Below are 26,790 nucleotides of genomic sequence, written 5' to 3'. Positions count from 1 at the left end.
TCACGACACGGGCAGAGCTCTCAATCTCTCCCAGTTGTGCAACTTGCCCGTCTTTTTGACTCCTCCGCTCAGATGCAGATACTGTGTCCTCATTTGGATTCCTCAAAAATATATATTCCAAGAAGCAAATAAACATTTTTTTTTTTCCCGCTTTTCTATTTTTTAGCAGCCTATCCCTCAGTTTGAGATCAAAAAGAAAAACAAAACTCAGGAGAAAAAAAAAGCCAGTATTTCAAATCCCAGTATTTGATACAAGTCATTGCACATTTTGCTCCAGATAATACTATGACGTTTTTTTTTTTTGACAAATTCACTATGCAATGCATACTCTAAGTTTATCAGAATCAGAAATACTTTAATAATCCCAGGGGAAAATTATTTTTGTTACAGCTCCAGATATACAAACACTATATATTATACAAGCCACATCTATTAAAAACAATATAAATATACATATATAAAATGTCAATTGTAGAGTTTAAGTATGTGCAGAAAGTGTAAAAAGATCAAAATTACGTGTTTGAGTCAAGTTACAGAATGGGGGTGTCTGACTATCTAAGGGAGGTGTTATAGAGTTTAATGACCACAGGCAGTATATATAATATATAAGTGATAAGAAAAAAAAAAAACTTTTTTTGCAAAGAAGCTCCGTCCTGTGGTTTTGCGACTTGACGCTGCATTACATTATTTGACATCACGCTGCGGGTTTGCCACATGCTTTACGTTATTAAACTACTGAGTGGAGGAGTGCTGAAAGATGGACACGCAACAGGAGGAAGTTGAAGCCTGGAGTCGCAACAAATAGAGACAGCTACGCAGGTAGCCCAAGAAGAAGCATGTTTACCGAAAAGAGGGTATCGTCTGTGATTTGTTGGTTACATTTTGGGTTCAAGAGGTCCGACACGGAACAGAAGATGGACTGTGTCACCACGGATAATGCCGCTAACAACATCTGTGCAATGGAACTGAATGAGTGGGAATGGCTACAATGCTTTTCTCACGTCTACAGGTAGCCATTGGTAAGTGTAAAGGTGCGTTCGCACCAAACGCGACTGTAGTGACTGCAGTCACTCACTACACTACACTAAGTAATCTAAAAATGACCTAGTGTAATACTGCAATATTATACTAACGACAAAAATATTAGTGAATTGAAATTAGTTTGGTTATCCTGTGTTATGTTTGATCAGCCTACGTGCATGACAATATTATTGAACAAGTTATACATTTTATTTATTTATTTATTTATTTATTATCTGTAATGGCAAAGACTGAATTGTGATACGAGCTGCCCACTGATCTAGTTGTATTATCTTAATTTCATTATTAAATCAATCCATAAATTGTTTAGGTCAGTGTTTCCAAAACTTTTCACAATCCCGTACCCCTTCAGACATTTGACCTGAAGCCATGTACCCCCTTCTCTGGCACACTTACAAAAACATAATGTAATGCAGTGTTTTTCAACCATGGGGTCATGCCCCCATGTGCGGTCGCCTGGATTTCAAATGGGGTCCCCTTGAAAGTCTTATAAAAACAAAAAAATAATACTGATTAAAAAATCATTTTTAAAATGTTTTAATTATTGTTGTTTAAGTTATAACACCACACACACACGCACAACTGGATTCGTTCACTTTCTGAAATATAAATCTAGATTAAAGGAATTATAAATGCTGATATTTTCACCACGTGCATAACCAAATGTGCATCTTCGATTTATTTTTTTTTTCTCTACACACGCATTTCAACAACCTGGAGTATGTGCATAGCATGTGCACAGCTGATGCGTATGAGAGTGTGAGAGAGCACCCACAGAGGAGATGGAGACACACACACACACACACACACACACACACACACACACACACACACACACACACAATATTTATAATAAAAACACACTAAATTGATAAAACAAAACAAACTAAACAATATTTATACAAAAAGTACTGGAGATGTAAAGATTAATTCGTGAGCAGAGTCATCGCCAGGCAGTTAATGCTGCCTGGCGCCGAACCCCCGACCCCTGAAAATGTAGATATGCTGATATTTCTTAAAAAGAACATGTGAAATCCAAGGGAAAAGGAGCACAGAGAGGAAAGAGAAAGAGAGAATAAAAGCCATAGTTTGTCATTTCTTTGTCATGGGATTTTTTTTGTTTGTTTTAAAGTCCAACAGTTAAGGCACAAAATACATTTTCAGTTGCACTTTTAAAAAGAAAAAGAACTATTATGCAGTTTTGCATTGTTTACTGTAGAGCCAGAATTTAAATGAATAGGCTTCTTCTTTGTTTGTATTATTCCTTTATTTATTTCTTTCAGAATTTATGTTTAGTTAAATTGCATTGTTTTGAATAGATCATCAAGGGATTCTTTTAACAATGAAAGATAAAGGACAACAGAACAGTATTTTTTTGTTTTTTTCTGCAAAAACTAAAAATAAAGGAATATTTTTCAGTCATTTGTCTGCAGTCTCATTGTGTAAAATAAATCGTGAATCGAATCGTATGGGGTGTTGAGTGAATCGTTACATCCCTCGAAAGTACACAAAACGACAACAGAAATGCACAAATAAACACAAAAAGACTCAAAACACACAAAATTACACAAAACATATGTTACAGAAAAATACACCAAACGCCAACAAAAATATGAAATTGAATAAAAATACACAAAACTACATATTTATACAAAAAAATACACAAAATGACAACAGAAATGCACAAAACTACACCAAAAAGATACAAAAATACACAAAATGACTCCAGAATCACACTACAATGGCAACAAAAAACAATAATTATACAAAAAAATGCACAAATATATGACAGAAAGATACAAAAAATACACATAATGACTCCAAAAAATATACTTTACAGAAAAATACACCAATCGGACATTTTTTTTAAATGAGTAAAAAAAACCAAACACATTTATTATGAGCATGTCTCTTAGAATTAAACCAGGGAAATCGCACACGCTATTTTACTTTGCACCAGCAAATAAGCCCTTTATAACACTACAGAGTACAGAGTATGTACACCACTTTGTACATCCAACCTTCAAACACGTACTCATTTGGCCATAATTGACAACTCCATAGAAGCTCCCACTATATGAATACATACGTCCGAAGGGCACTGTACAAGTAAATGAATAATTTAGCATTAACTCAGTCTGTCATATAACACATTTTCTACTTCAACACTTTGTACATTTTCTCTTAACAGTATCTGTAATTTTATCTCTAACTGTCGTAGGTGGTACATGTGTGCATCCTTCTGTTGTTCACCCAGCAAAAAAAAAAAACCCAAATCTGCATATGGATTTAAAAAAACAAAATTGCAACAATCAACAAAACTAATACCGACAACAGATAATATCACAATTAAATGCAGAACAAAGAAGATGATTGTCTTCACAACATGGAAAGTTTGATGGCCTTTGGTCAGATCGGAGTCAGTTGTTGGTTGGAAAAGGTGTAGGGCTTTTGGTTTCAATGTTTTGTTTTGTTTTTAATTTATGTAGGTGCTTGTTGATGTATGAGAGACAGAGGGGAGGTAGCTAGCTGCATGTGCTCTAACTGAACAGTTAACACTAGGAGTGTGACAATAAATCGATATTTTATCGATATGCTTGCACTAAGTATTATTATTATTTTTTTTTTCACTAAAATGTGCAGGTAGGTCTTCACAGAAATTTTGTCACTGTTCGGAATGAACCAATATATTGTTTACTGGAATATTGCACTATAATGGTGTTGTTGTTTACATTGGTATGTTGACACTTATTTAGAGAAATGTTGCACTAAAATAGTGTCACTGTTCATATGACACTTTTTCAATGCATTGTCTTTCAGAGATATAAAATAAAAATAGTATTTTTTCACTTCATCTTCTTTTTTCTCATTATGTCATAGATTATTGTAGATTGATTTCTGACCAATATATCGATAATCGCAGTGTCGTCATACCGTGAGCTTTGTATCGTGTGGTACCCAGAGGTTCCCACCCCTAGTTCACATATTGAAAATCATTTGGGGCCATTAAAAGCCACTGAGATCACTACAGACAATGAGACAGTGAAAACAACATTACGACAGTAAATGTGCAAAATCTGTACACAAACAAAAGATAAAGCATTGCAAGAAAAAGAGAAGTTACAATAAAAATCAGTATCCATATCAGTTAACCATTAAAAAGGGCTTTTACCACCAGCATAAACACTGTATGCCTAAACATTTGAAGGGAAACATTATTATTGGGATTCGAACTGCCAATTCTCTCTGAGATAACAGCTGGGCAAACATGTCTCTAGTAGGATTATTTTGCAGGATTAGAGTATCTGCTGTTCCTAATAACATACCAATTAGATTCTTGCATGTGCTTTATTTACTGTATCTGAAATGTGCTTTTTGGATTAAATAACACTTAGGGTAAATAATGCAAATCAGATGCTTAGCTTTACTAAAGGACCAATGTCATGTCAAATGAAAACACCCATAAAGATGACATCATTTTATTTTATTAAAGCTCAAACAAGATATGACTTACGATGACTTTTCACATGTGAGAGAAATTGAAAAAAAAAAACAAAACAAAAAACAAATGTCGCTATCAACAGAAATCTTTCCTGAGTTGAGGTATTTGCGATTTTTCATTGTATTGCTCAATTAAACATGAAAATAAAAGCAGTGTGAAAAAGCTCCCAACCATGCCTACATTGTTCTCAAGGTCTCAACCCTCCATGTTTAAAATTAAACAAACAGTCATGATTTGTTTCACCTGAATCAAGGTCTGCCTGCAAACTTTTGAATATAGACATTAGAATTGTCAAGAAACATGTCATGTAGATGTCTTCCAGCTGCTACATGAGTGCCACGCTGCTCGGTTGCAGTGGCAGATGATGAGGTGTCATATCTCCTCAAGCATTTTCCAAACTGTCACAAACCCCTCAATAATGCTGACAGGCCGTTCAGACACCGGCTTGTCTCAAGAGAACATAACGTTCAAGGTGACGGATTGGACAGGAGCCAATTTAAGAGCTGGTCTTTTTTCTTGTAAGAAGTTACGAATGTACATTATATTACATGCCATACAATCACTGCCTGTCAATCTTGATGGAGAAAAAAAAAAAAAAAAACTCTTGTCAGTATTTATATCTTTTCTCAGATGACACAGTTCCTGAAATAATCCTCACGTCCTAAATACGAGTCCCTTGATGCACTTCTACAGACATGCGGCCACACAGGTTGAGGGAAAGCTCGTTCAGAAACGGAAGTCTCTGGAACTGTGTGATGACATTTTCAAATTGTTTTTTAGTTTTGTTTTAATCTCTAGACCACAAAGAGTTAAGGTAAATGACTGTTTCTGATTAACTCACTCTGAGTATTGGCTCTCCACAGGGTTGTATTTTAAGTATTTTGTTGTATACTCTGTCCACCCATGATTGTGTTGCATCTAATCCTAACAATCTAATAATCAAGTATGCAGATGACAACTATTGTTTGTTTGATTTCCTCAAATTATGACTCTTTTTACAGAACCGAGGTGCACAATGTATCCTGGAGTGAGGAAAACAATTTGACTCTGAACACCTCAAAAACCTTTGATTTTAGTAAAAGTAAATGGTGCTGAGGTCGAGATTCTAAATTTCTTGGCGTGCCAGTGGTAAATTGAAAGAATTTACTCTCAATAAGCTGTAATATAGAAATTCTTCTTATTTCTGCAATCACGATGTGGTTTAGAAATGCTACGGTGAAAGAAAGGAAAGCTTTGAATTAGGGATGCACCGAATATTCGGACGAATATTGCAAAGAAAAAGCAACATTTGGTCTTCGGTTTAGTGAGTTAAAAGCAAGGCCAAATAGTAGCATGTGACGCAATGACACAATCAAACAACGCACAGTGATTGAGAGTCAGAAAAGTGTGTGTGTTGCTGCAGAACCAGAGCAGCTGGTTCCACAACTGAGTCCGTTGTTAGTGAGCCACGAATCCGTAAATATCCCCATCGTTTCCTCCTCAGTTCACAAGCAATGTCGGGTGTCGCTGCATAGGCTGGTGTAGCACTAGCACGGAGTGCTAACAGCTGATGTGTGTAAACAATGGGTCTGTGGCTCCAAGCAGCGACTCCCAACACGATCGGCAGCAGATAAAGTAGTGCTGTTTGGGCGTCCAGTAGTGCAGTTTGCATTTACATATATGGCAATAAAGTATAATATATTCTATATTAAACCGCAGTGCTGTTAAGATAGTTGGAAAGGGAGGGGCTCACATTCTAGGAGGCGTGTTAGGTCACCTGCCAACGTGGGCAAAATCCAACTCGCCTGTTTAAAACTGACTTTTTACTGAATGTGGAATAACAAAGGAGGGAGGAAACAGAACTTTTTTAACTTTGGCCCTCTGAATGAGGCTAAAGGGATGTATATCACTTTTTTTTTTAATCATACCTCCCCTTTAATTGGAATGCATGTTTTGTTTTATTTGAAGGCCTAATATAAATCAAAAACTTAGTTGTGCTTTTTATGAAAAGCAAAGGCTACTGGAATATTTTAAAAATGTCCGAATGTTCAATAAACATTTACGTTCTTTAAAAAAACACGTCTAAAAATGTATTCTAGGCTATTTAGGCACTATTTAAAAAAATATTGAAAAACTTAACCACATTCGGTATTTGGCCAAGCATTTATATTTTATTTGGCTTCGGCCACAAATTTTCATTTCGGTACATTCCTACTTTAAATTGCGTTGTCCACTCTGCCAGTAGGACCATTGGTGTGGAACTTTTTGTCCTTGAAGACATTTACAAACAAAGACTTCTGTCTCCGGCAGTAGCCGCCATTAACTCACTCAGTGCCATTGACAAGATATCTCGTCATTTCAAATCCATACGCTCAGTGCCATTGACCGCCAGGGTGTTACTAGAAAACACCCTGGCTGAGGTCCCTTATCAATATCTAAACTGTGGGGTGTTGTAGTGACCAACTGTGCCCAGAAGATGGCAGCAGTGCACCTTTAGATGTGAGATTAGCCACTGATGCTACCCAGCAAAGCAGGAAGAAGCAGGAAAAAGGGAGATTATGGCGCTACAGAGTGATATTGTGATGTATCCAGCAGCTCACAGCTCCACATACTATCACAGAACATGTGTGGACCTGAGTGGATTATTGATAATGTTGTGATCGTGAGATAAAACCATCAACTAACAAGGTTAAACAGGTCATCCCTGCGTGTCGGGGGGAGGAGAGGTGGTGTAGAGGTGGGTACAAAATACCCCCAGCCTGTGAGCCAGATAGCAAAATAATAGGTGATACAGTAGCAACGCACCTTTGGATGAGAGATCATCCATGCTCAGCGGAGCTCAGAAGGAGAAAGGAAAGGCATTTATGAGACAGAAAATGGCGCTACGTACAGAGTTGACGTTCAGAGCGGCGCACACTCAACCAGAGCATGTGTGGAACTCATGGATAGTGTGATGATGGTGAGATAAAACCATAAAAAAACAGGGAACGCAGTGACACTGCTTGTCCGGGTGTGTGCAGACTGACGGGAGAGATATTTACAGAAAGAAATACATTCAACTCTGAACCAGATAGATAAATAATAATCATTTTGCCATCAAAGGCCCGGTCTCAGTGTTTTTTTTTTTGTTTTTTTTTCGTTTTATATAAGGAAACAATGTTCAGATGTTAGAGTTGTCACAAAAGCTTTAAAGTCACTGACAGGGTTTTTTTTTTTAAGAAAAAAAGCTTTTTTGTCAGCTTTTTGCTCTGAAACTGAAGATTTGAGTAAAAACTTGCTCTATTCAATGGCCGATTACAAAAGAATGAAACGAGCCAGCAGAAACCAGTGTTTTTTGGGGTTTTTTTGATGAAAGTAGAGGCTTCAATCTTTCAGAATCTAGTGTCAGATTTCAGAAAGTCACAGTAGAAAATATTCTGTGGGTCTTTAAAATCAGTCAAAATGCTCAAAAACGGTTGGCACTGAGGGGGTAGAAAATCTGATAATGACTGGCACTGAATGAATTAAGGACCTGCTGCATCCTGCCAGGGACTTTTTTGAACCTCTCCCTTCTGGGAGGCACTATTGCGCCATCAAACTCTATTGTAACCTTTTTAACTTATTTAACTATGTGGCTTGTTTGTTTTTAAGACTGTCGGCTGCATCTTTGTTTTATGAATGAATGTTTGACAGTGCACTTTGAGCTACTTGCACCTTTTTTCCAATGTGGTTTTATGCTGCAAATGGCAAATAAACTGAATCTGAAACAGAAAATGACAGCAATGATACATGTGCGTTAAAGTGTTGGTAGCAGATCTTAAACACATTTTCACCATGTGATCATCCATGCACTAGACTAGTGGTTCCAAAACGGGAATACTTCTATCTTCATCTATCAGTAATAATTTGTGGCACAACTAGGTTTTTTCAGAAAAAGGCTTTTTTCTCAGCTTTTGTCACAAACTAGAGATTTGGTGTGAAACTTGCTTCTATTCAACTGCTGATTACGGAAGAAAGAAACAAGCTAGAAACATTTTTTTTTTCTTTTTTTGATGAAAGTAGAGAGTCTAATCTTTCAGAATCTGGTTTCAGATTTCAGACTGTCATAGGAGAAAATATTCTGTGGGTCTTTGAAAATCAGTAAAAATGCCCTAAAATAGCTGGCAGTGAGGGGGGGTAGCGGTTCTGAAAATGGCTGGCAGTGAATGCATTAAAATACACCAAATAGTGAAGTTCAAATTCTCAAATGAGCAAAACATCAGAAATAAATGAATAAAAAGGCCTAAATTCAAGGTTAATGTTGGACAAGACACAAAAGAGTTTAGACGAGCCTGCAGACACAAATAAATAATGAATAACATGAGGTAAGGGGTACTTGTGATAAGAAATAAAGGCTAAGGGGTACATGGGCACATCCAACCACAGGAAATCATTCCTACCTGTGGCGATGAAACTGTATAATGCACTTTTGTTCTCCCGTGTGTCTCATAATTATTCTCCATCTTCCGCCAAAAGTTCGGCACGTAACTAGTGCCAGAGTTTTGAGAAAACCCACGCAATTACATCAAAACGTGCGTCCCGGTCGGGAATCGCGTGCAAAAGAGTGCGATTTTAAGGCCCATTGAAATGAATTGAAACTGAGAATTTTCAAAAACACTTAGGAAATTTTCACCAAAAAACAGGAGTCTCCCATTGAAATGAATGGGGTAACCATGGCAACGAGGCCTCTGACAGCCCAAAAGTGCTTCTCAATGGGGAATTTACAGGTTTTATGACTGGTTTCAACTGATTTCAACCAGTCAAACCTTCATCATCACTCTTCCTCTTCATCACCCATCCTCTTCATCACCAATACTCCTTTAGTGTGGGGTTTGCAGGTTCTCAATTCACATTCAAAACTTAAATTGTTAATTACTTAGCCATTTTTCAACCGATTTTCACCATTCAAACTTTGAAATGTGTCTAAAATTCAGCTCTTCATCATCACCCATCCTCTTCATCACAAATTCACCTTTAGTGTGGAGTTTGCAGGTTCTCATTTCCCACCTACAACTTAAAACGTTAATTACTAAGCCATTTTTTCAACCGATTTTCACCATTTAAACTTTGAAATGTGTCAAAAATTCAGCTGTTCATCATCACCCATCCTCTTCATCATCAATTTTCTTTTAGTGTGGAGTTTGCAGGTTCTCCTTTCACCATTAAAACTTAAATTGTTAATTACTCAACCATTTTTCAACCAATTTCCACCATTCAAACTTTGAATTATGTCAAAAATTCAGCTCTTCATCATCACCCATCCTCTTCATCACCAATGAACTTTTAGTGTGGGGTTTGCATGTTCTCATTCAGACTCAGAACTTAGTTCTTTCACAGCTCAGCCATTTTCCAACGGATTTCAACAATTCAAACTTTGATATGTTCAGCTGTTTGTTCACTTTCAGGTCATACTGGGATTTTTAAACACACTACTGTGTGAACTGGACTTCTAACTGGTGTAACTGGGTTTTCCCTTCAAACTGAGATTTTGACATACTGCTGTCTAAACTGGACTTCTAATGGATTTCCACCTTTCAAACCGGCAACCGCACACGAGCCCCTCCCACGATTTCCGCGGAAATTGTCTAGTTCTTTCTTTCATCTTTGTTTAATGTTTATTCTTTTTATTTGTGATATTTTCTTGAGCGGCTGTAACATAAGCAATTTCCCCCCTGGGATAAATAAAGAAATTCTGATTCTGATTGTAAGCTTGTAAGATTGGATTGAATTAATAGACTACTGGGATTGGATTTAATGTTTAGGATGTGGAGGTTTTAAAGTATAATGAAAGATCATTTATTTATTATTACAATAGTATTAGGCAATATAAATAGGCTTATTATATATGGGCTTTAAACAAACAAAGCATACTGATAGGTTAACATTAAATAAATAAAATAATATTTATTTTATATATACATATACATATATATATACCCACGGTAAAACATCTTTGTAGTGATTTCTGTTTATTCTAGTGGTTCCCAAACTAAGGTACATGTACCCCTAGGGGTACTTGTGAAATAAGGCATGAATGATAGCTTTTTCTTTTAAACATCAACAGTGAGTGAAAAACAGCTTAAAGTGCAATATAAGGCCATTATTGGAACAAAACTATTTGGTTGAAGGTATAGACAGATTGGATTACACACACAAATAGTTCTGTTACAATAATGGCCCCATACTCAGACATAGAGGGGGCATGTCTGCAGCACAGGGCTTCTCATCTCCCACTCCGCTGTGATGTAGTGAGCGATCACAGTTACGTAGCTTTCCATTGCCCTGGAGGTCCACCTGTCTGTGGTGAGCGTAACAGAGGATGCCTGGGATAATAAGACTTTTCACATTCTGGAACTGCGCCTGTGCAACCTAAGGGGGGGTCATCGGTCAAGAGAGATGAAAACATCAACAAGCTCGTTCACTCTGTTGATATTTCTAACCTAACAGCGTTTTTAATTTTATTCCAGGGATTGTTAGTGTTTACATTATTAATATTACTCATATTCAGACTCGAGGAGGTGTCCAGGGTTTTTCGCTGATGTCACTTACGGCCGATCCGAGCACTTTTAAAAGCAGCTCAGCAGCAGTATGGAAGCAATGATGCACATATCTGAGCACTTTTGTAAAACTGATGAGAGAAGCAGTATTAAAGCAACCAACCTCTGCTTCCTACTGCTGTATTTTCTCTATTTATTTTGGTAGTTTTTTTTTTTTTTTTCTTTTGTAGTTGTTTTAACAACTGTAAAGTGTTTTTGAAAAGTGCTTATAGTGTTAAAAGGACAGTATGAGTTCTCACCTTGAGAAGCTAAATTTATGAGGTCCACCATTCACTAACCAGGTCCATGATTATTTTTATTAAGCTATTATTTTACAAATTTGAAGTAAGTGCATAAGATGGGCTGATAAGTGAAACAGCACTGTTTAGCTGATTGATCACTGTTTAAAAACCAGGAAAAACCTGAATTTTTAGCTTGTGTGCAGCATTAGCTCTAACAGCTAACTCTGCATTTCTACTTTTGAGACCGATACATTTCCACAATTTTTTTTTCCAAAGAATTAATTCTCCAACGGAGAAAAAATAATCTAAATCTGTCAGACTTGTTGTTTACACCGTCAGCTTACCTCATGCGCGAGAACTGAACCAGAGCAAGAGCGTGAAAAGGCTTATTCAGCAACAACTTTTGTCTTTTCCTGCTTATAAAGACTTGGAACGATCTTCTTAATGAAGTAGGTGTGTGAAAGCTAAAGAAAGACATGCACAATAATTATAACAATAAGGAATAGAGGACCGATCGATACGGACTGGCGCGTTTCTTGAGCCGATACTTAGAGCTGATACTACTTTTGCTCCCTCAATTTACATCATAAAAATTACACAATGATGATAATTAGGGGTGGGAACCTCTGGGTACCTCACAATACGATACACAATACAAAGCTCACGATAACGATTATCTTGTGATATGACAATACTGCGATTATCGATATATTGGTCAGAAATCAATCTACGATAATCTATGACATTACAGGAAAAAAAAAGATGGAGTGAAAAAATACAATTTTTATTTTATATCTCTGAAAGACAATAAATTGAAAAAGTGTCCTATGAACAGTGACACTATTTTAGTGCAACATTTCTGTAAATAAGGGTCAACATATCAATGTAAACTAATAAGTATCTCCAACAGTGCTTTTTGTAAACAAAAAAAGGGTATTTCTTACCAGTGACACCATCATAGTGCAATATTCCAGTAAACAATATATTGGTTCCTTCAACAAACAGTGACAACATTTCTGTGAAGACCTACCTGCACATTTCAGTGAAAAAGCAGAAAAGGTTTTGAAAAAAAAAAAAATCAATACTTATTCGATATTCGATCGTGCGGAAAAAATATTGTGACGTATCGCCGTATCGAGATATCATCACACTCCTAATGATAACAAATGGTATGAGTCTCAATTTTTTAAAAAGAAAAATTTATTGAAATTAACAAAAGTGAGGTAGAACGACAACAGGTAAAAACTATTTAACAAATATTAAAAACAGGTGATGGATAACAAGAACAATTAAAAAATAGTTCTGCTCTCTGTAAATAATGCAGATCCGCGAACGCAGCAGCCTGCATCGACCGATGTCGATACACGTAAAAAATGCAAAACGCAATAATATCGATCTATCACTAATGAGGAACCATAAAGAAAAAAGCAATGATGGAAATCCCTAAACAAATGTAAAGAAAAATTCGGGTTGAAAATGTATGACCTCAGATTTTCCGTAAGAAATGAAAAAGGACAAAAATCATGAACTGGAAATAGCTTTAGGACATGGAAAATACCCCCACCTACCTGTTTTTTGGAGAAAACTACAACATTTTCCCAGTTTTTCGCCGTGACACAAATAGTTGAACACGTAGCAAGTGTTTGGAAGAGATAAATAAACAGACCTCGTCAAACATCGTGCAAAACAAGTCCATTCGATTGCGATTAATCTGGTGAAATTTGGCAAGATTTGAGCATATTGTTTTGACCCGAGGTGGAAATTAACATTACATTTACTTGAGTTACTGTATTCGAGTAATTTTTATGTGTACTTTTTCAAAAATCTGAACTGTTACTTGAGTATGTTTTATTGGAAGTACTGCATTTCAATACATTTTAATTTGTATCCGTAACCGACTAAAAATATGGGCATGAAAAAAAAAGAAAAAATGCGTGAGTGTAAAAAGGAAAGTATGGCAAACGTTGTGTATTAGCTGATAATAGGCTGAAAAAAAATGTCTGCCCCATTAAAGACACCACCTGTTTGAATGCTAATAATAAAACTTAATATACAGTCTTCAAATTGAGCAACTATGTGAACAAACTATGTAAATAAATTAATCACTATGGTACTATCACAGTTTGCCTGCACCGTCCATTTAACAACCAAAATAGCTTACTGTGAATTAGAGATGTAACGATTAATCGTAAGGCAGTTAAAAATCGATTCATAGGGACCACGGTTCACATCGATGCTCTGAAAATTGAATCGCAGTACTTTTTTTATATATATTATATATATATATATATTAATCCTTCCAGAAGCGGACGTGACGGGCGGAATCTGCTACTATTTTCTTTCTGGCCGCCATTTACTGTTAAACATGCTCATAAATGATTCTTTAATCCTTTAGCACCGAAAGAATATCTGAAATATTACGTGAATATCTGTAAAAGTCACGTTTTTCTATTAACTCTGTCCGCTAGCATAGCTTCTCTTCTTCACTGGTGGAATAACTGCATGCCAACCGACCACTGGGTTACCAGCGCCCTCTGCTGGTCTAAACAAATATCTGCCGTAAATACAGTGAAATGACTGTTTTTTTAATTTTAAAGTCCAATTGTTAAGGCACAAAATACATTTTCAGTTGCACTTTTAAAAAGAAAAAGAACTATTGCGCAGTTTTGAATTGTTTATTATAGAAACAGAATTTAAATTAATAGGCTTCTTCATTTGTATTATTCCTTTATTTATTTCATTCAAGATTTATTTTTAGTTAAATTGCATCATTTTGAATAGTTTATCAAGGGATTCTTTTGACAATAAAAAATAAAAGGAAAATAGTACAGTATTTTCCCCAAAAAAATAAAGGAATATTTTTCAGTCATTTGTCTACAGTCCCATTTTGTAAAATAAATCGTGAGAAAATCGTATCGTGAACCCAGTATCGTGAATCGAATCGTATCGGGAGTTGAGTGAATCGTTACATCCCTACTGTCAATCAATCCTACCGTCCCACCCTAACTCCCTCTTCCCTTTCCTTTCCCCCTCACCAAGGTCTAACACTCCTTTCTTTTTATATCTTCCCTTCTAATAAAGTGTTTCTTACCCTTCCTTAGGGAGGTCTGGTGATGGTCACAACTATGCAATACAATAAATATATGTGTTTCATTGCAATAATAAACATGCATACTAGCTGTTGTAAAAAAGATTCCACTACATGTGGTGTTGACTTTTGACAGCATATGTAAGGTTAAAAAATGAAGGAAATAATAGAAAAACAACTCCCTGTTAGCCTTAAGAACATAAACTGAATAATTTAATTTAACCACTTCTGTCTTGTGTTGCATACTAAAAGCTGCTGCACCTCTGTGGGCTGAATGAGAAATGGTGCTTAAAATAAATGACAGCAGAAAGTAAGTAGATATTCTTGGATGGTGATTTTTGCAGCTGTGACTTTATATTGGTAGAAAATGTTCTTTAAGTCATTCTTTACTTCTTTCCAACCACCTAAATGTTAAATGATGAACTTTTTCCACAATCATAAGATAAAAGTGGCTCAGTTTCATTAAATGTATTGCTCACCAGTGATTCCCCCCACCACCCCACTTATATTTGATTTTTATTAATATGCTTAGTGTGATACAATTGGACATCAGTGCAGAGAATATACTTGGATGGGCCGATTCAAGTACAGGTAGTGTGTGTTTTTTTTTTAGTGCTGTGCATGTCAGTCTGGAATTATCACATTTTAATGGTCTGGGTTTTCATGTGCATGCTTTTCTGTTTATGACAGAGAGGTAATACGAATGTGTGAATGCACTGGTTAATGACAACAATGTGTTAATAGCAAACCTCAGGCTTCAGCAGAAGACATATAAGCTAACATTGTGGCCTCATTTATAAAGCATTTGGTAGAAGACGTACTACAAGCGTGTAAGCGCCGAAAAATTGAAAATGTGCTGCATCCACTTGATACGATTTTGTCAAAAGACACATTTTTACACGTCTTTAGAGTCTTAGATTGAGCCAAAAATCTTGGCTTTTTGGTTTTGGGTGCTGAACTTAACTTCTTTTACTGTTGGATCAGGTTTTTATGTTATTTTGGCCATCTCAGATCAAAGTTTTAGAAACTATGTACTTTGTTTCATATTGTAGTTCCTACGTCATCCAGTGATAAAGGGCCTCAGAATATATTTGCCCAGTTTTGTGACTAAGGACTGGATTCAGGATTATAGATTATATTGGAGTCTCAGTTTTTATTGCTGTGGTTCAGTAAACACTGGCATCAATTGCGTGAACAAGTCAAATATATTGCTCGGTAATTCAATAACCTTTTCATGAATAGTTTTTTAATGAATGTGTCAACGATATGAATCATCCAGTGCTACATGTAATGGATGTGATGTTCATGTTATCCAGTGATTGAAAATTAATGCAAATATGAAAAAGAAAACGAACACCAAGCTTTATCTGAAGTGTGTTTTTAAAGTGTTGTGATGAACACGCAGTTCAGATTAATATGACTGCATTCAAATCTGAAAAAGAACTGGTAGAAAAAAGATTTCACTGTTGGTGTATTAGTGTAACTGGTGATCATTATATCTGGTGACAACACAGAAGAAGCATCGACAATCTCACAGCTGTGTGGGGTTTCGTGCAAAACGTGAGGCTGATTGGCGGTAATTAAAGGTTTCACAAATATTGTTTTGAGACCCTAGCACACAATTCCGTAGTATATTGCCCATCACCATAGGGTGGCTGAGGCTCCAACAGTATGGCTGATTATTACCATCCCGATTAAATTGTCTGAAGCTTACAAAGGAAACATTAATGACAGTACTCGACTCTGTTACACAGTTTATCTATAAAGCACATTTAAACCTTGCTCAAACTGATTAAAGTGTCTCTCACGCACACTTGCACACTCAAGTCACACAGAAACACTGGCACGTGCACACACAAACACTTGTGCACACACAAACAATAACACTCGTGGTGTGCGCCCACACAAACAATAACACTCGTGGTGTGCGCACACACACACACACGCACACACTGCACATGCACACAAACACTTGTGGTGCGCACACACACAAACACTTGTGGTGCTTACACACACAAACACTGCACACGTACACAAACATAGTGGTGCGCACACACAAAAACACTGCACATGCACACACACACTCATGGTGCACACACACACAAACACTCATGGTGCACACAAAACACTCGGCACACGCACACAAACATAATGGTGCGCACACACACAAACACTCTGCACATGCACACAAACACTTGTGGTGCTTACACACACAAACACTGCACACGTACACAAACATAGTGGTGCGCAGACACAAAAACACTGCACACACACACACAAAACACTCGGCACACGCAAGGCTCTGCATCACATTCAGTGACGCAATGTAAATAGCACAACGCAACAAATCAATAATGAAATTTGTTGCCAACGCATTTAATAGTCGATTTTTATTAATTTTATCGATTTGTTGTTGCAGCCTTACTATATTTAGCCTGTTTGATACAAAAGCGTACAGACCTGGGTAAACCCTGAAACAGAATTTGGAAAATTTGGGGGGGAAAAAAAACGAGTATTCATACAATGCTTAAAAGCCTTTGTTATGGCAGATAATCTTCATCAAAGGCTCTTTTATGCACTTTCAGTACTTGATGAGTTTATTAAGTATTTTAGCAGGAAGAAGAACTGGTAAGTGAAGGGATGGCAGCTGAAGGCGGACGCCAGGTGTTGTTGCCAGATGGTGTTCTCATTTAGGAAATTAAACAGCAAAATAAAAGCAAGAAAGAAGAAGAAATAAGAAACGGAGGGTTTTGCAGTTGTGCGCTCTGAGCTTAAGCGGCCCTGAGGGTTTGGGAAACCTCTAAAGGTGTGGAATTCCACTTGTAGATGAGCACATGTTAAATCTTGTAATTTATCAGCAGTAGTTCTGGTCAGCTCGCACTTTTAAAAAGAAACATTCCTGTGTGCTATAGAGGAATTTTCCCATTGGGAAGCTTAGGTTTATATTTTAGTCAAGAAAAAAAAAACCTCGTGAGGAACATAATGAAATGAGCAGAAAACACAGAGAAGATTACCTTTTAGTTGTTATGACTCAGTTCCCCCAAGTACTGAAATTGCAAATCGGGGGTATGCAGTGATAATATCAAGCTGGATAACGGCATACCTATAAAACGAACATTTCTTATCTTTCTTTGTGTTTGCAAAGAATTCAGAGTGAGGCTTGGTGAGAAGACTGTGCATAGGAATCTGAATTCTCAACTGAGTCCCAGGAGGCGATGGGAGCAGCGGATGGTTATCTATTCATATTTTTTTGTGGTTGTTTTTGTTTTTCTGAGTCCTCTTTGGGAAAGCTAGCGATAATCAGACACAGATGAACACCCACACATGTATATGCACAGACATACATCCCCTGTGGAAAGAGAATTATGTGTGCAATCATCTGATAATATCTGTTCTTTAGAAGCCAGCCAGTGAAGCAGAATGATGCTCTCAGTGTGTCCTCTGCCTTCCCCGTGAAAAGAAATCAGTCACCGGCCAACTAATAATCATCGAAGCTGTCGACACTGATGCCCTTCTTACTCCGTCTTTTATGATGAACCAGGAGCGGCAGTTGGGAATATAGTGGTGAGATCGGCTCTGCTGTCTGTAATCAAACATGAGTATATCTTCTTTTTCTATGATAAAAGGAAAAAAAAAAAGAAGAAAAAATAAATAAAAACCACTACATATTTTGTATTGCTTCAGTCGTTGAAATGGGTCTGAAAAAAAAACAATAATTTATTGATAAACTGCTTCAGAAAATATTAAACTTAATAGTTTTATGATCAATACTTGATCTGAAACATTAAAGCTGTGAGCAAACATTCCCACCCACTCACCCTTTTCCCTGGAGTAACGGACGGTTTTACAACACTAACTCCGGACTTTTTCTTGATTACTGAAATTGATTTTTAATTTTCACTATTTTCTACATTAAGCAAAAAAAAATGTGACATGGATTTCCACACTGTCACTCAAAAAGAAAAGGTCAAGTGCAGTTCAAGACTCTAAGAGCCCATGTTAAGCTACCTTTCTGTGCTTTAAACCAGGGGTTCTCAAGTGGTCTCACCCTGGGACCTACATTTTGTCAAGGTCATTAAATGGTGACCCACTTTTTTTTTAGAATTCAACCAACCAAATTTAGCTTGTTTTTTGAAAAATGGCTGTTGAAATCACACAATCATTTTTAAATCATAAATCTATACATTTTCCTGTGCAACATGCAGTTCACAGCATGCTTGTCAAAATAAAGGTTTCTTTCAAAATAAAAGGCATGAGAGACATTAAGTATTTATTTATTTTTGACCAGCGCCTTCTGGAAGCTCTCTGCCATGATTGGCATGTAAACAGACACGCACACAAAGGTGAGCATTTCAGCGTCCTTCGCGCAGTGCTATGTATGTATTTTCTACAATCTATGTATGTACCGGTGAACGACCCGCCCCCACGCTCTGTCTCGTGTTTATAAAGCAGCATGAGCTCAGCTACGGAGTCGGTGGGAGGAGGGCGGGCCGTCCTCTGGCCCTACGTCACCGTGCGGGGAGGAGGAATTCAGTGTCCCGTCTGTAGACACGCCCACTCATAAGTAGGACGCAAATCAGCCTGTTTGTGTAGAGTTGCTCAGAAAGTGACTTTTCAGAGGCTAAAACTCTGGAAAACATGCGAGTTTGGGAAAATAAACCCCAAATACTATGTTTGTGGGGTTCTTAGAACAAATGGATATAAAAACAGGATGATATGGGACCTATAAGCTTAAGGGACAATTTTGTGCTGGTGTCTCGGCCCTATTTTTCAGTTCTCTTATTTTTCTTTGTACATTTTTGTGCATTTAACAGAAATGATGAGCAATAAAGGGACACAGTCATACCTCTATAGCAGCAGCTTTATCTTTGAACGGACCTACGATTCATGCTGAGAGGAAAAAAAATTGAGATCCAAATCGAAAATAGAGTTCTCAAAGTAAAAAAAAAAACATCGGAAAAAAAATTGTTCAGCCTTAATTCATGCCTATAAAATGTTGTGAAATGATGCGTGGCAAGAAATGAGCAAAATTAGCATGTGTTGACCACATGATCATGTGTTATCAAATTCAAGTTACTTTTGTAGCCTTTCAAATACATTAACTAAAAAAAAAATCTTCTTTATAACATTGTGTTCATGTAAACTGAAATGCGTAAGAATTTGAAGATGCAAGATACTGTTTTATTTCTTGATGACATTTTTTAAAATTTTATTTTAAACTGTTATTAATTTTCCATTTACATGATCAATATAAATCAAATAAAACATTATTCTATATAATTTTTACTGTAAAGAATTTAATTCACTGTATTGTCTTCCTTGAGAAGGTATTTTTTTGGCTCCAGGAGGACTTTAATCCAGGTGAGATGAGGTTAAATGGTTCCTTGTAGAGTAAAGGTTGCAGACCCCTGACCAGGGGAAGAGGGTTAGGAGACCCCACATATAAGAGCTGGACCCTCTGAATTTAATTCCATGGGGTGAAGCAATGCAGATGCTAAGTTGGTTATGCTACTGTTAAGTTAATTCAACTTTCTGCAAAATAAAAAAAACAGAATACATGTAACCTGTTATGCTTTGCTGTTATTTAAAAAAAAAAAATATATTGTCATCTTTTAAAATTATATAAAATAAATTACTTAATATTGTCACTAAAACCTGCAAATATCTCAAGTCATTGTCAATCTTAACTTCATACAAAACTATGGTGCTCCAGTTAAGTCAACTATTCATTAGCATGCGTGGATATGCTGTACACCGGCCACCCCCCCCCAAAAAAAAAAAAAAAAAATCAGGACTTATTTCCGCGTTATCGGAATTAGAAATTGCGATCCTTTGCTTTATTTTCGTGTATTACTGCCAACATGCTAAGCTAACCTTGCCTCCGTGTCCGTGAGTGTTGTTCTCCTGTAGCAGAGGCATGCGCACGCGCTCACATGCAGCTTCAGAGCTTTCAATTGTGTCTTTCTTATCCATTTACATGCATGATTTACACCGCAACTAACACCAGAGCGCTACTGTTTACCTTCCTATTTAGAAGTGCAACGTTGAAAAATGTCCGGTCTGTAACGCTGCACAGCGTAGCAGTCCGAAAGTTGTGTAATCAAATACACCAGTACGGCGGTTTATTGAAAATTAATATCATAACGAAAATATAGACCGATATTCGGTATACTGCACAGCCCTACACCCATGGTTACATTTGTTAAATCATTGGTGCACACATTATCGGCCTGTATGTGATCTGATTTTATGATAATTACGATAAATCCTGATTTTATCAATATCGTAAAAAGAGATGGAGAATGATCACTATATGTATATTAGTCACTGAGCTTTTCCAGAGAATCAGCAACAATCTTACGCACTTTTCTCTGCATAACATATAGTTAATTTGCTCTGGGTTTTCATCACATTGCCTTTGCTTAGTATCATTTTTGAATACCTTTAATCTAAACACCTTGCCTCTGCATTGGTGCTGCTTATTCTACTTCAAACAAGGGCAACATTTCCCTGTTTCAGCTTAAAAACGAGTAAATAAAAAACTGGAATTCAAACGGAAATCCTGTCTCCTCTCAATGTTCAGCAACCATTAAGAAATAGAATTTGTCATTGAAGGTTAACCTTTTCCTTTGTCACAGTAGAGAGCTGAGCACTAATGCATAAAGAGCTTCAAGTCAAGATCAAAGTAGAAGGTGTTTGGTTACAAGTTAAAAAGTAACAGTGCGTTGCTTCCAGTATTCACAGGGTGAAGATTCTCTTTTTCTTTTCAAGGCTGAACAACCACACTTTGTTCTTGGGCACAGTGAGTTGTAGCCAAACTGACCTTTTGAATAAGATATATAATTAGCACATTCAATTCTAAAACCTATTTCCATGTGTGTCCGTTTCCCTGCAGAACTTTGTGACTGCAGGGTCTGCGCCATTTTGTCCCGAAAACAAATTTTTTTTCCTTCTGAGCAGTTATTGTCTAACTATAGGGGCAGTGGTCACCAAATGGTGGAAAGTAGTCCGGGTCGAGACCCACAGGGTACTTCATGCGGACCTAGACCTACAAACAGGGATTTTTAATTAAAACTTAATGTAGCGCTTCAATTTCTATTTTTTACGGTAGCATTCTAGCCGACAAGGAAGCACTCAAACCAATTGCATGCAAGTTATGCCCTCCCACCTGATATGGCTCAACCAATCAGGTTTCTAGATTACCGGCGGTAAACACTGGCCAGGGTTGCATGGTGTTTTTTTTAATTTGGAATTAATTATTCAGAATTACATAATTCAGAATTAAGTGTTCTGCTTCGTGTTCACATGGAAATAGTAAGCACATTTATTCTACTTCATTATTTCCATTTTAGGTCTGGGGGTTGGGAAGGGTTCTGATTGGACAAGTGGCGAACGTGACATCACGTCTATCGGAGAAAAACACACAACAAACCTTTTCTTTTCGGCTACTACATAGAAGACCATATAAGAACTATTTTCACTTTTATTTTGATAAAAACATAACAATAATAATAATAATAATACATTTTATTTAAAAGCGCTTTTCGAGACACTCAAAGACACTTTATAGCATAAAAACAAGAGCATTGATAAAAGAAAATACGACATAGAGAAAAGAAATGAGTGAGTGGGTGGTTTAAACGTTAAAGGCTGAGTGGAACAGGTGAGTTTTTAGAAGTGATTTGAAGGATGGGAGGTCGGTGCAATTGCGAATGTGGCTTGGTAGGGAATTCCATAGATACGGTTTCACTTTCGTTAGCTGAGGAGGAGATAGAACACCATACTTTAGCCAATCAGAGCCAACAGTTAGTAACAGCTGATCTACCTCCACAACAGGACGTTGAGTGAAAAATGAACTTTAAAAATGATCTGCACGTTATTAGTGAAGCTCTGTGGGTCCGTTGCTTCATGCCTTGATGAAGCCTGTTTCGTTTGCGGATGTCCGCGTGTGCGTTTAATGTCCGTGTGAATGCCTGCATGTTTATGCTTCCGTCTATCCACCCTTTTCATTATATCTATATCTTTAAAGGCTCTTAGTCTCGGCTCCAGTCCGGGCTGACAGCTTGGACTATGTTGTCACCGGCGCGTCATCGTGAGAAGTTGTGAATGCGCAGAACGACTTAAAGCAGAATTAAGTGTTAACAAAAACAAGGAATCATTTAATTCAGAATTAAATCAGAATAAACCAGCCACCTAATTTGGATTCAAGTTTAATTCAGAAAGGCCATTTTCATTCGGAATTAGGTGTTTACAAGGTCAGTTTAAAGAGGATTACATTTTTATTCTAAATTAAAGGGGAATTAAAGCTCTCATGTAAATGTGGCCATTGTGACTCAGAGCAGAAACAGAGAGCATCACACGGGAAAGCGGGAAAAAGAAAAGATTCAGACAATAGTGTCAGAGAAAGTTGAGGAAGAGACAGTGAGACAGAGCAATGATGAAAAATAAGGAACAAATGACTCTCAGCAAGAAAAGTGGTCAGTTAAATAAAAAAGCATTTCATTCAGAAAGGAAAGGACAGACTCATTTCTGTTTCTACTTCTACAGGTAGAACTAAACCAGTTGGTCTCTGTCAGTTCACAAACTGTGGCACTTATTAAAAGTGCTGATGTGAAACGACAATGAGACAAACACAGGTTTTGAACAAACATACTCACTCAAATCTAAAGCACGACCTCCAAAACTAAGCTGTGTCCCAGTACAACCAGTCCACCACGAGCCACACATTCACTGCCAACATGTTCAGAGGTTCTTGGATTTAAACTAAACATTTTTGTAAGTTGTGTAAATTTATATCATTTCATTGTACACAGTATATCACATTAAATTTTGTAAATTAAAATTTAAAATCTTTGCAGGACAAACTAGAGCTCGTAACTCATTGAACAAAAAAGTGTTGGAGTTGAAAATAAAAGGGAAATAAAGTAGGTCACTGAAACTGCTTTATTAAGATGTTTGTTTTGTGTAAAATTAGTTAAAACTGTTAAAAACATGCACAATTTTTACTTCATTTATTTTCTCTTATTTTGAAACACAGCTCTATTTTTATTTTGTATATGGGAAAAAATTGTGCCTCTAGTTATAGTTATATTGGGCATGTGACAATAAATACTATACAAAAAAGTATTGGAATTGTACAGAGCTTATTTGATTTGACGTCAGTTATTGATAATGTAATAATAATACATTTTATTTGAAAATTAGCACCTTTCAGGTCACTTTACAGCGGGGCCGAATGATTTTGGAAATTAATCTAATTGCAATATTTTTCCTCAATATCGTGATTTAATATGTGAGTATTTTTTTCAAGGGCCTCTAGTCATGTATTTTTCAATGAACACAAGCAATAAATCAATCTGTTTCATAATATACAATTTAAGATTTATTTAAACTTTAAATAAATATCAAATATGAATTTTAAAGCACAGATTACAACAATAAAGCAAACATATTGAACTAACGTCACTATTTCATGGAAACGTAAACATGTGGACTGCACTTCCTAAACACTCTCTGAACTTAACAGGACAGTACAAGACAGGACAATATGAAAAAATTAAAAATAAATTAAAAATAAAATTTTGCAGAGCGGCTGAAAGCCCTGCTCCCCATGGTGGTAAGGCGGGCTGGGGGAGTGGACAGATGAATGGAAGAAGAGGATGTGGATGAGATCAGTGATTATTATCGTTATTATTTTAAATTAAAACAAAAAAAAATAAAGGTTTCTCACTTGTTTTGTTTTCCATCATAACTTTTCCAAATTGTCGCGATGAAGAAGTTACTCCACGCGAGTCGTGTCTCAGCAAACTTATGTAACAAGACGTGAATGTAGGTTGCAGGGACACACTTTGAGACAAGCCTTCATGGTATAGTCATATTTCAACCAGACATATTTGAGGGCTTTTCACTTCAGTGGCCCTTAATTCTAATTTTAACTCATAGGCTTTAAAAATAAATAAATAAAAAAATAAAAAAATCATAAAATAGTTTTAACGTGCAAAAAAAAAATAATAAAAATACAGAACATTTTTTTTCTGTTCAACATAAGGACGATCCGCCCTCGCAGGCGCCACAATTGTAAATACGTTAAAAGGTTAGACAAAACTAATGTGATCTAAAGTGCTACAGTGAATTACAGAGGTGTTAAACTTGTTAAAACAGTATAAGTTGAAGTAGTGGGTCTGATGATTAAAATACAAAAATAAACCTAATGCAACTAAATGAAATAGAGTTTTTCCAGTAAAATCCACTATTTTTTCCAGAGAACAACATCAACCTGTGGATTTCTAGCCTTCCACAACTTAAACATTCCACATGTAGGAAGATATAGACATAATATTGGATCCTAGATCTCCATTTGATGCTAAAATATACTTAAATAAAATAAAAACCAATTACATTCTTTTAAAATGTGAGCTATAGCTAACAATATCACATGATTATAAATTATATAATTTAAAAAAAGGCACCAAAAACAATCATTTCTCAGTGAAACTATTTCGACTACAGCATTACACATTCAAATTTACACTCAGCAGGAATCTTTACATATTTTGTGTCTGCAGGCGTCTCCAGCACTTTAAAGCACATGCCATGCATGCTGCTGATAATGACGTGTTAGTGTTACAACATCAATAAATACCCCCTGCCATTCTCAAAATTGGGGAATAATTCCCTCGCAATAAGTTTTTGGGGTGTTTTCGCCTTCGGACACATGAAAAATAAATCAGCGCTGGAGGCGAAGGATGAAGGGCTTCTTCTCTCATGCAGGCAGAGCTGGAATCAGCTGGTGGTACCCTCTCCATCAGTGATGCTGCCTTTTTACTGTGTGAACTCATTCTGTTCAGTCTAATGATCCCCTGACGCACCACTACACTGTTGGATCATTTCTTTTCAAACACAGAAGAGCCATCACTGACAGAATATGAATATGCCTGGTGGATTTAAAATCTCATCTAAAAAAAAAAAAAAAAAAAAAAAAAAAGGTGAGAGGTGGATTAAAAGAAATCCTTTCAATAACTTAGGTCATCTTTTATTTCTAATGAGATCATACCTGCTCAGAATGAATGAATGCACCTTATTTTTATTTCCTTACTGTGTGTCATCATGCAGTCAAAGGGTTTATGGGCTATGGCTGCTGCTGCTGCTGCTGGATTGAGCTGCAGAGAGCTGTTAAAATTCAGAGCAAGTATTTTGAAAGACACCTCTTCCTCTTTTCCTGGACAATCAAGTGAAACCCCAAATGGAAGAAGCTGAGCCACAGACGCACGCACGCACGCACGCACAGGGTGAAACCACAGGTCGAAACTTCCAAGTGTGCAGGTCGGAAACCGTGCTGAACTTACCACCCCCGTGTCCAGCTGCTCGGTGCTCAGGGAAGGAGCTGCTTGGCTCAAAGGCACAAGGCACAGCATGTGCACCAGCAACATTAACAGCAGCATCTCAGGAGGAAAATCCCTCAGCAGCGGAAAAACCATGATGCTTCCCAAGGAAAAGACTCACAAACCGAGCCCGGGCTGCTTCATCCACACTGAGTCTAGCTCACCGTGCAGCCCACCGACACAGGGTAGACCATGGAAGCACTTTGTCCGCCCTCCACTAACACAGGGAAAACTTCTCCTCACAGAGCAGACTGAAGACAAAGTGTCTTTCTTCTGGTTTTAGCCTCAGAGTCCATCACAGACACTGGCGTCCCTCCGCGTGAGACGTGTGAGTTTCCACCAATGACAGCCGCTGCCAGCTGCGCGCGGCTGTCACGAGCGCAATCATCGGCTTCTTGTACAGGGAGTGATCGCACACGGAACTTCCGCAAGGTCTTTCAAAACAAAAGCATCTTGTAAAAAAGATTGTAGGTTTTGTGACCCTATTTTTTTATTCTTCTTTTTTTAAACCCATCAAGACCGTTGGTTCTGCTCCAAGACTTTTTGAAATTACAAAAAAAAAAAAAAAAAAAAAGATCTCATAGTCTTATTTTCAGTGCTATAAAATATTTTTGTAAAATCCACATTGAATTAAAAAAATTTTTAACATGTGCACAGTGAGGAAATATGTTTCCCAGTACAATTGAATTCTTACTTTGCTGTCCACACTGGATGCCACAAAAATAAATACATAAAACAATTAAAATTGAAACAAAGAACAAAAAAAAGGAAAAGAAAAGAAAAGTCTAATAACAATAATTATAATAATTTAAAAAGTAATAAAGATATATATGTACAAGGTAAAATAGTCCTAATTACTATTTGTGCCAGGAAATAATTGTGTAACAAATTCATGCTAGATTGATTTACAATAGTTGATGATGAATGTCAAGGGTTTTTTGAGGTTTACAATATCAGGCATATTTTCTTTTTTCTTATTTTTTTTTATTATGGGAACAAAAAG

The 26,790-nt window shown here is 36.8% G+C and overlaps 1 protein-coding gene across 2 annotated transcripts in view; it reads right to left on the bottom strand.

Annotated features, from left to right (window-relative positions):
• mmp17a (matrix metallopeptidase 17a) overlaps positions 1-26,136 on the bottom strand; it is a 142,599-nt gene extending 116,463 nt beyond the window's left edge. Inside the window, exon 1 of one of the 2 annotated variants that reach the window (XM_028462727.1) lies at positions 25,752-26,136. In XM_028462727.1, the coding sequence (XP_028318528.1) occupies positions 25,752-25,883 (132 nt within the window). In that variant the 5' untranslated portion in view covers positions 25,884-26,136. The remainder of the gene's footprint in view (positions 1-25,751) is intronic. The other variant, XM_028462728.1, reaches the window with a different exon arrangement.
• Between the last annotated feature and the right edge of the window lie 654 nt (positions 26,137-26,790).

The sequence above is a fragment of the Gouania willdenowi genome, chromosome 12, assembly GCF_900634775.1.
Source record: "Gouania willdenowi chromosome 12, fGouWil2.1, whole genome shotgun sequence".
Classification (NCBI taxonomy): Eukaryota; Metazoa; Chordata; class Actinopteri; order Blenniiformes; family Gobiesocidae; genus Gouania; species Gouania willdenowi.
The sequence above is the reverse complement of the archived record's forward strand: the minus strand, read 5'-3'. Positions and strand labels throughout refer to the sequence as shown.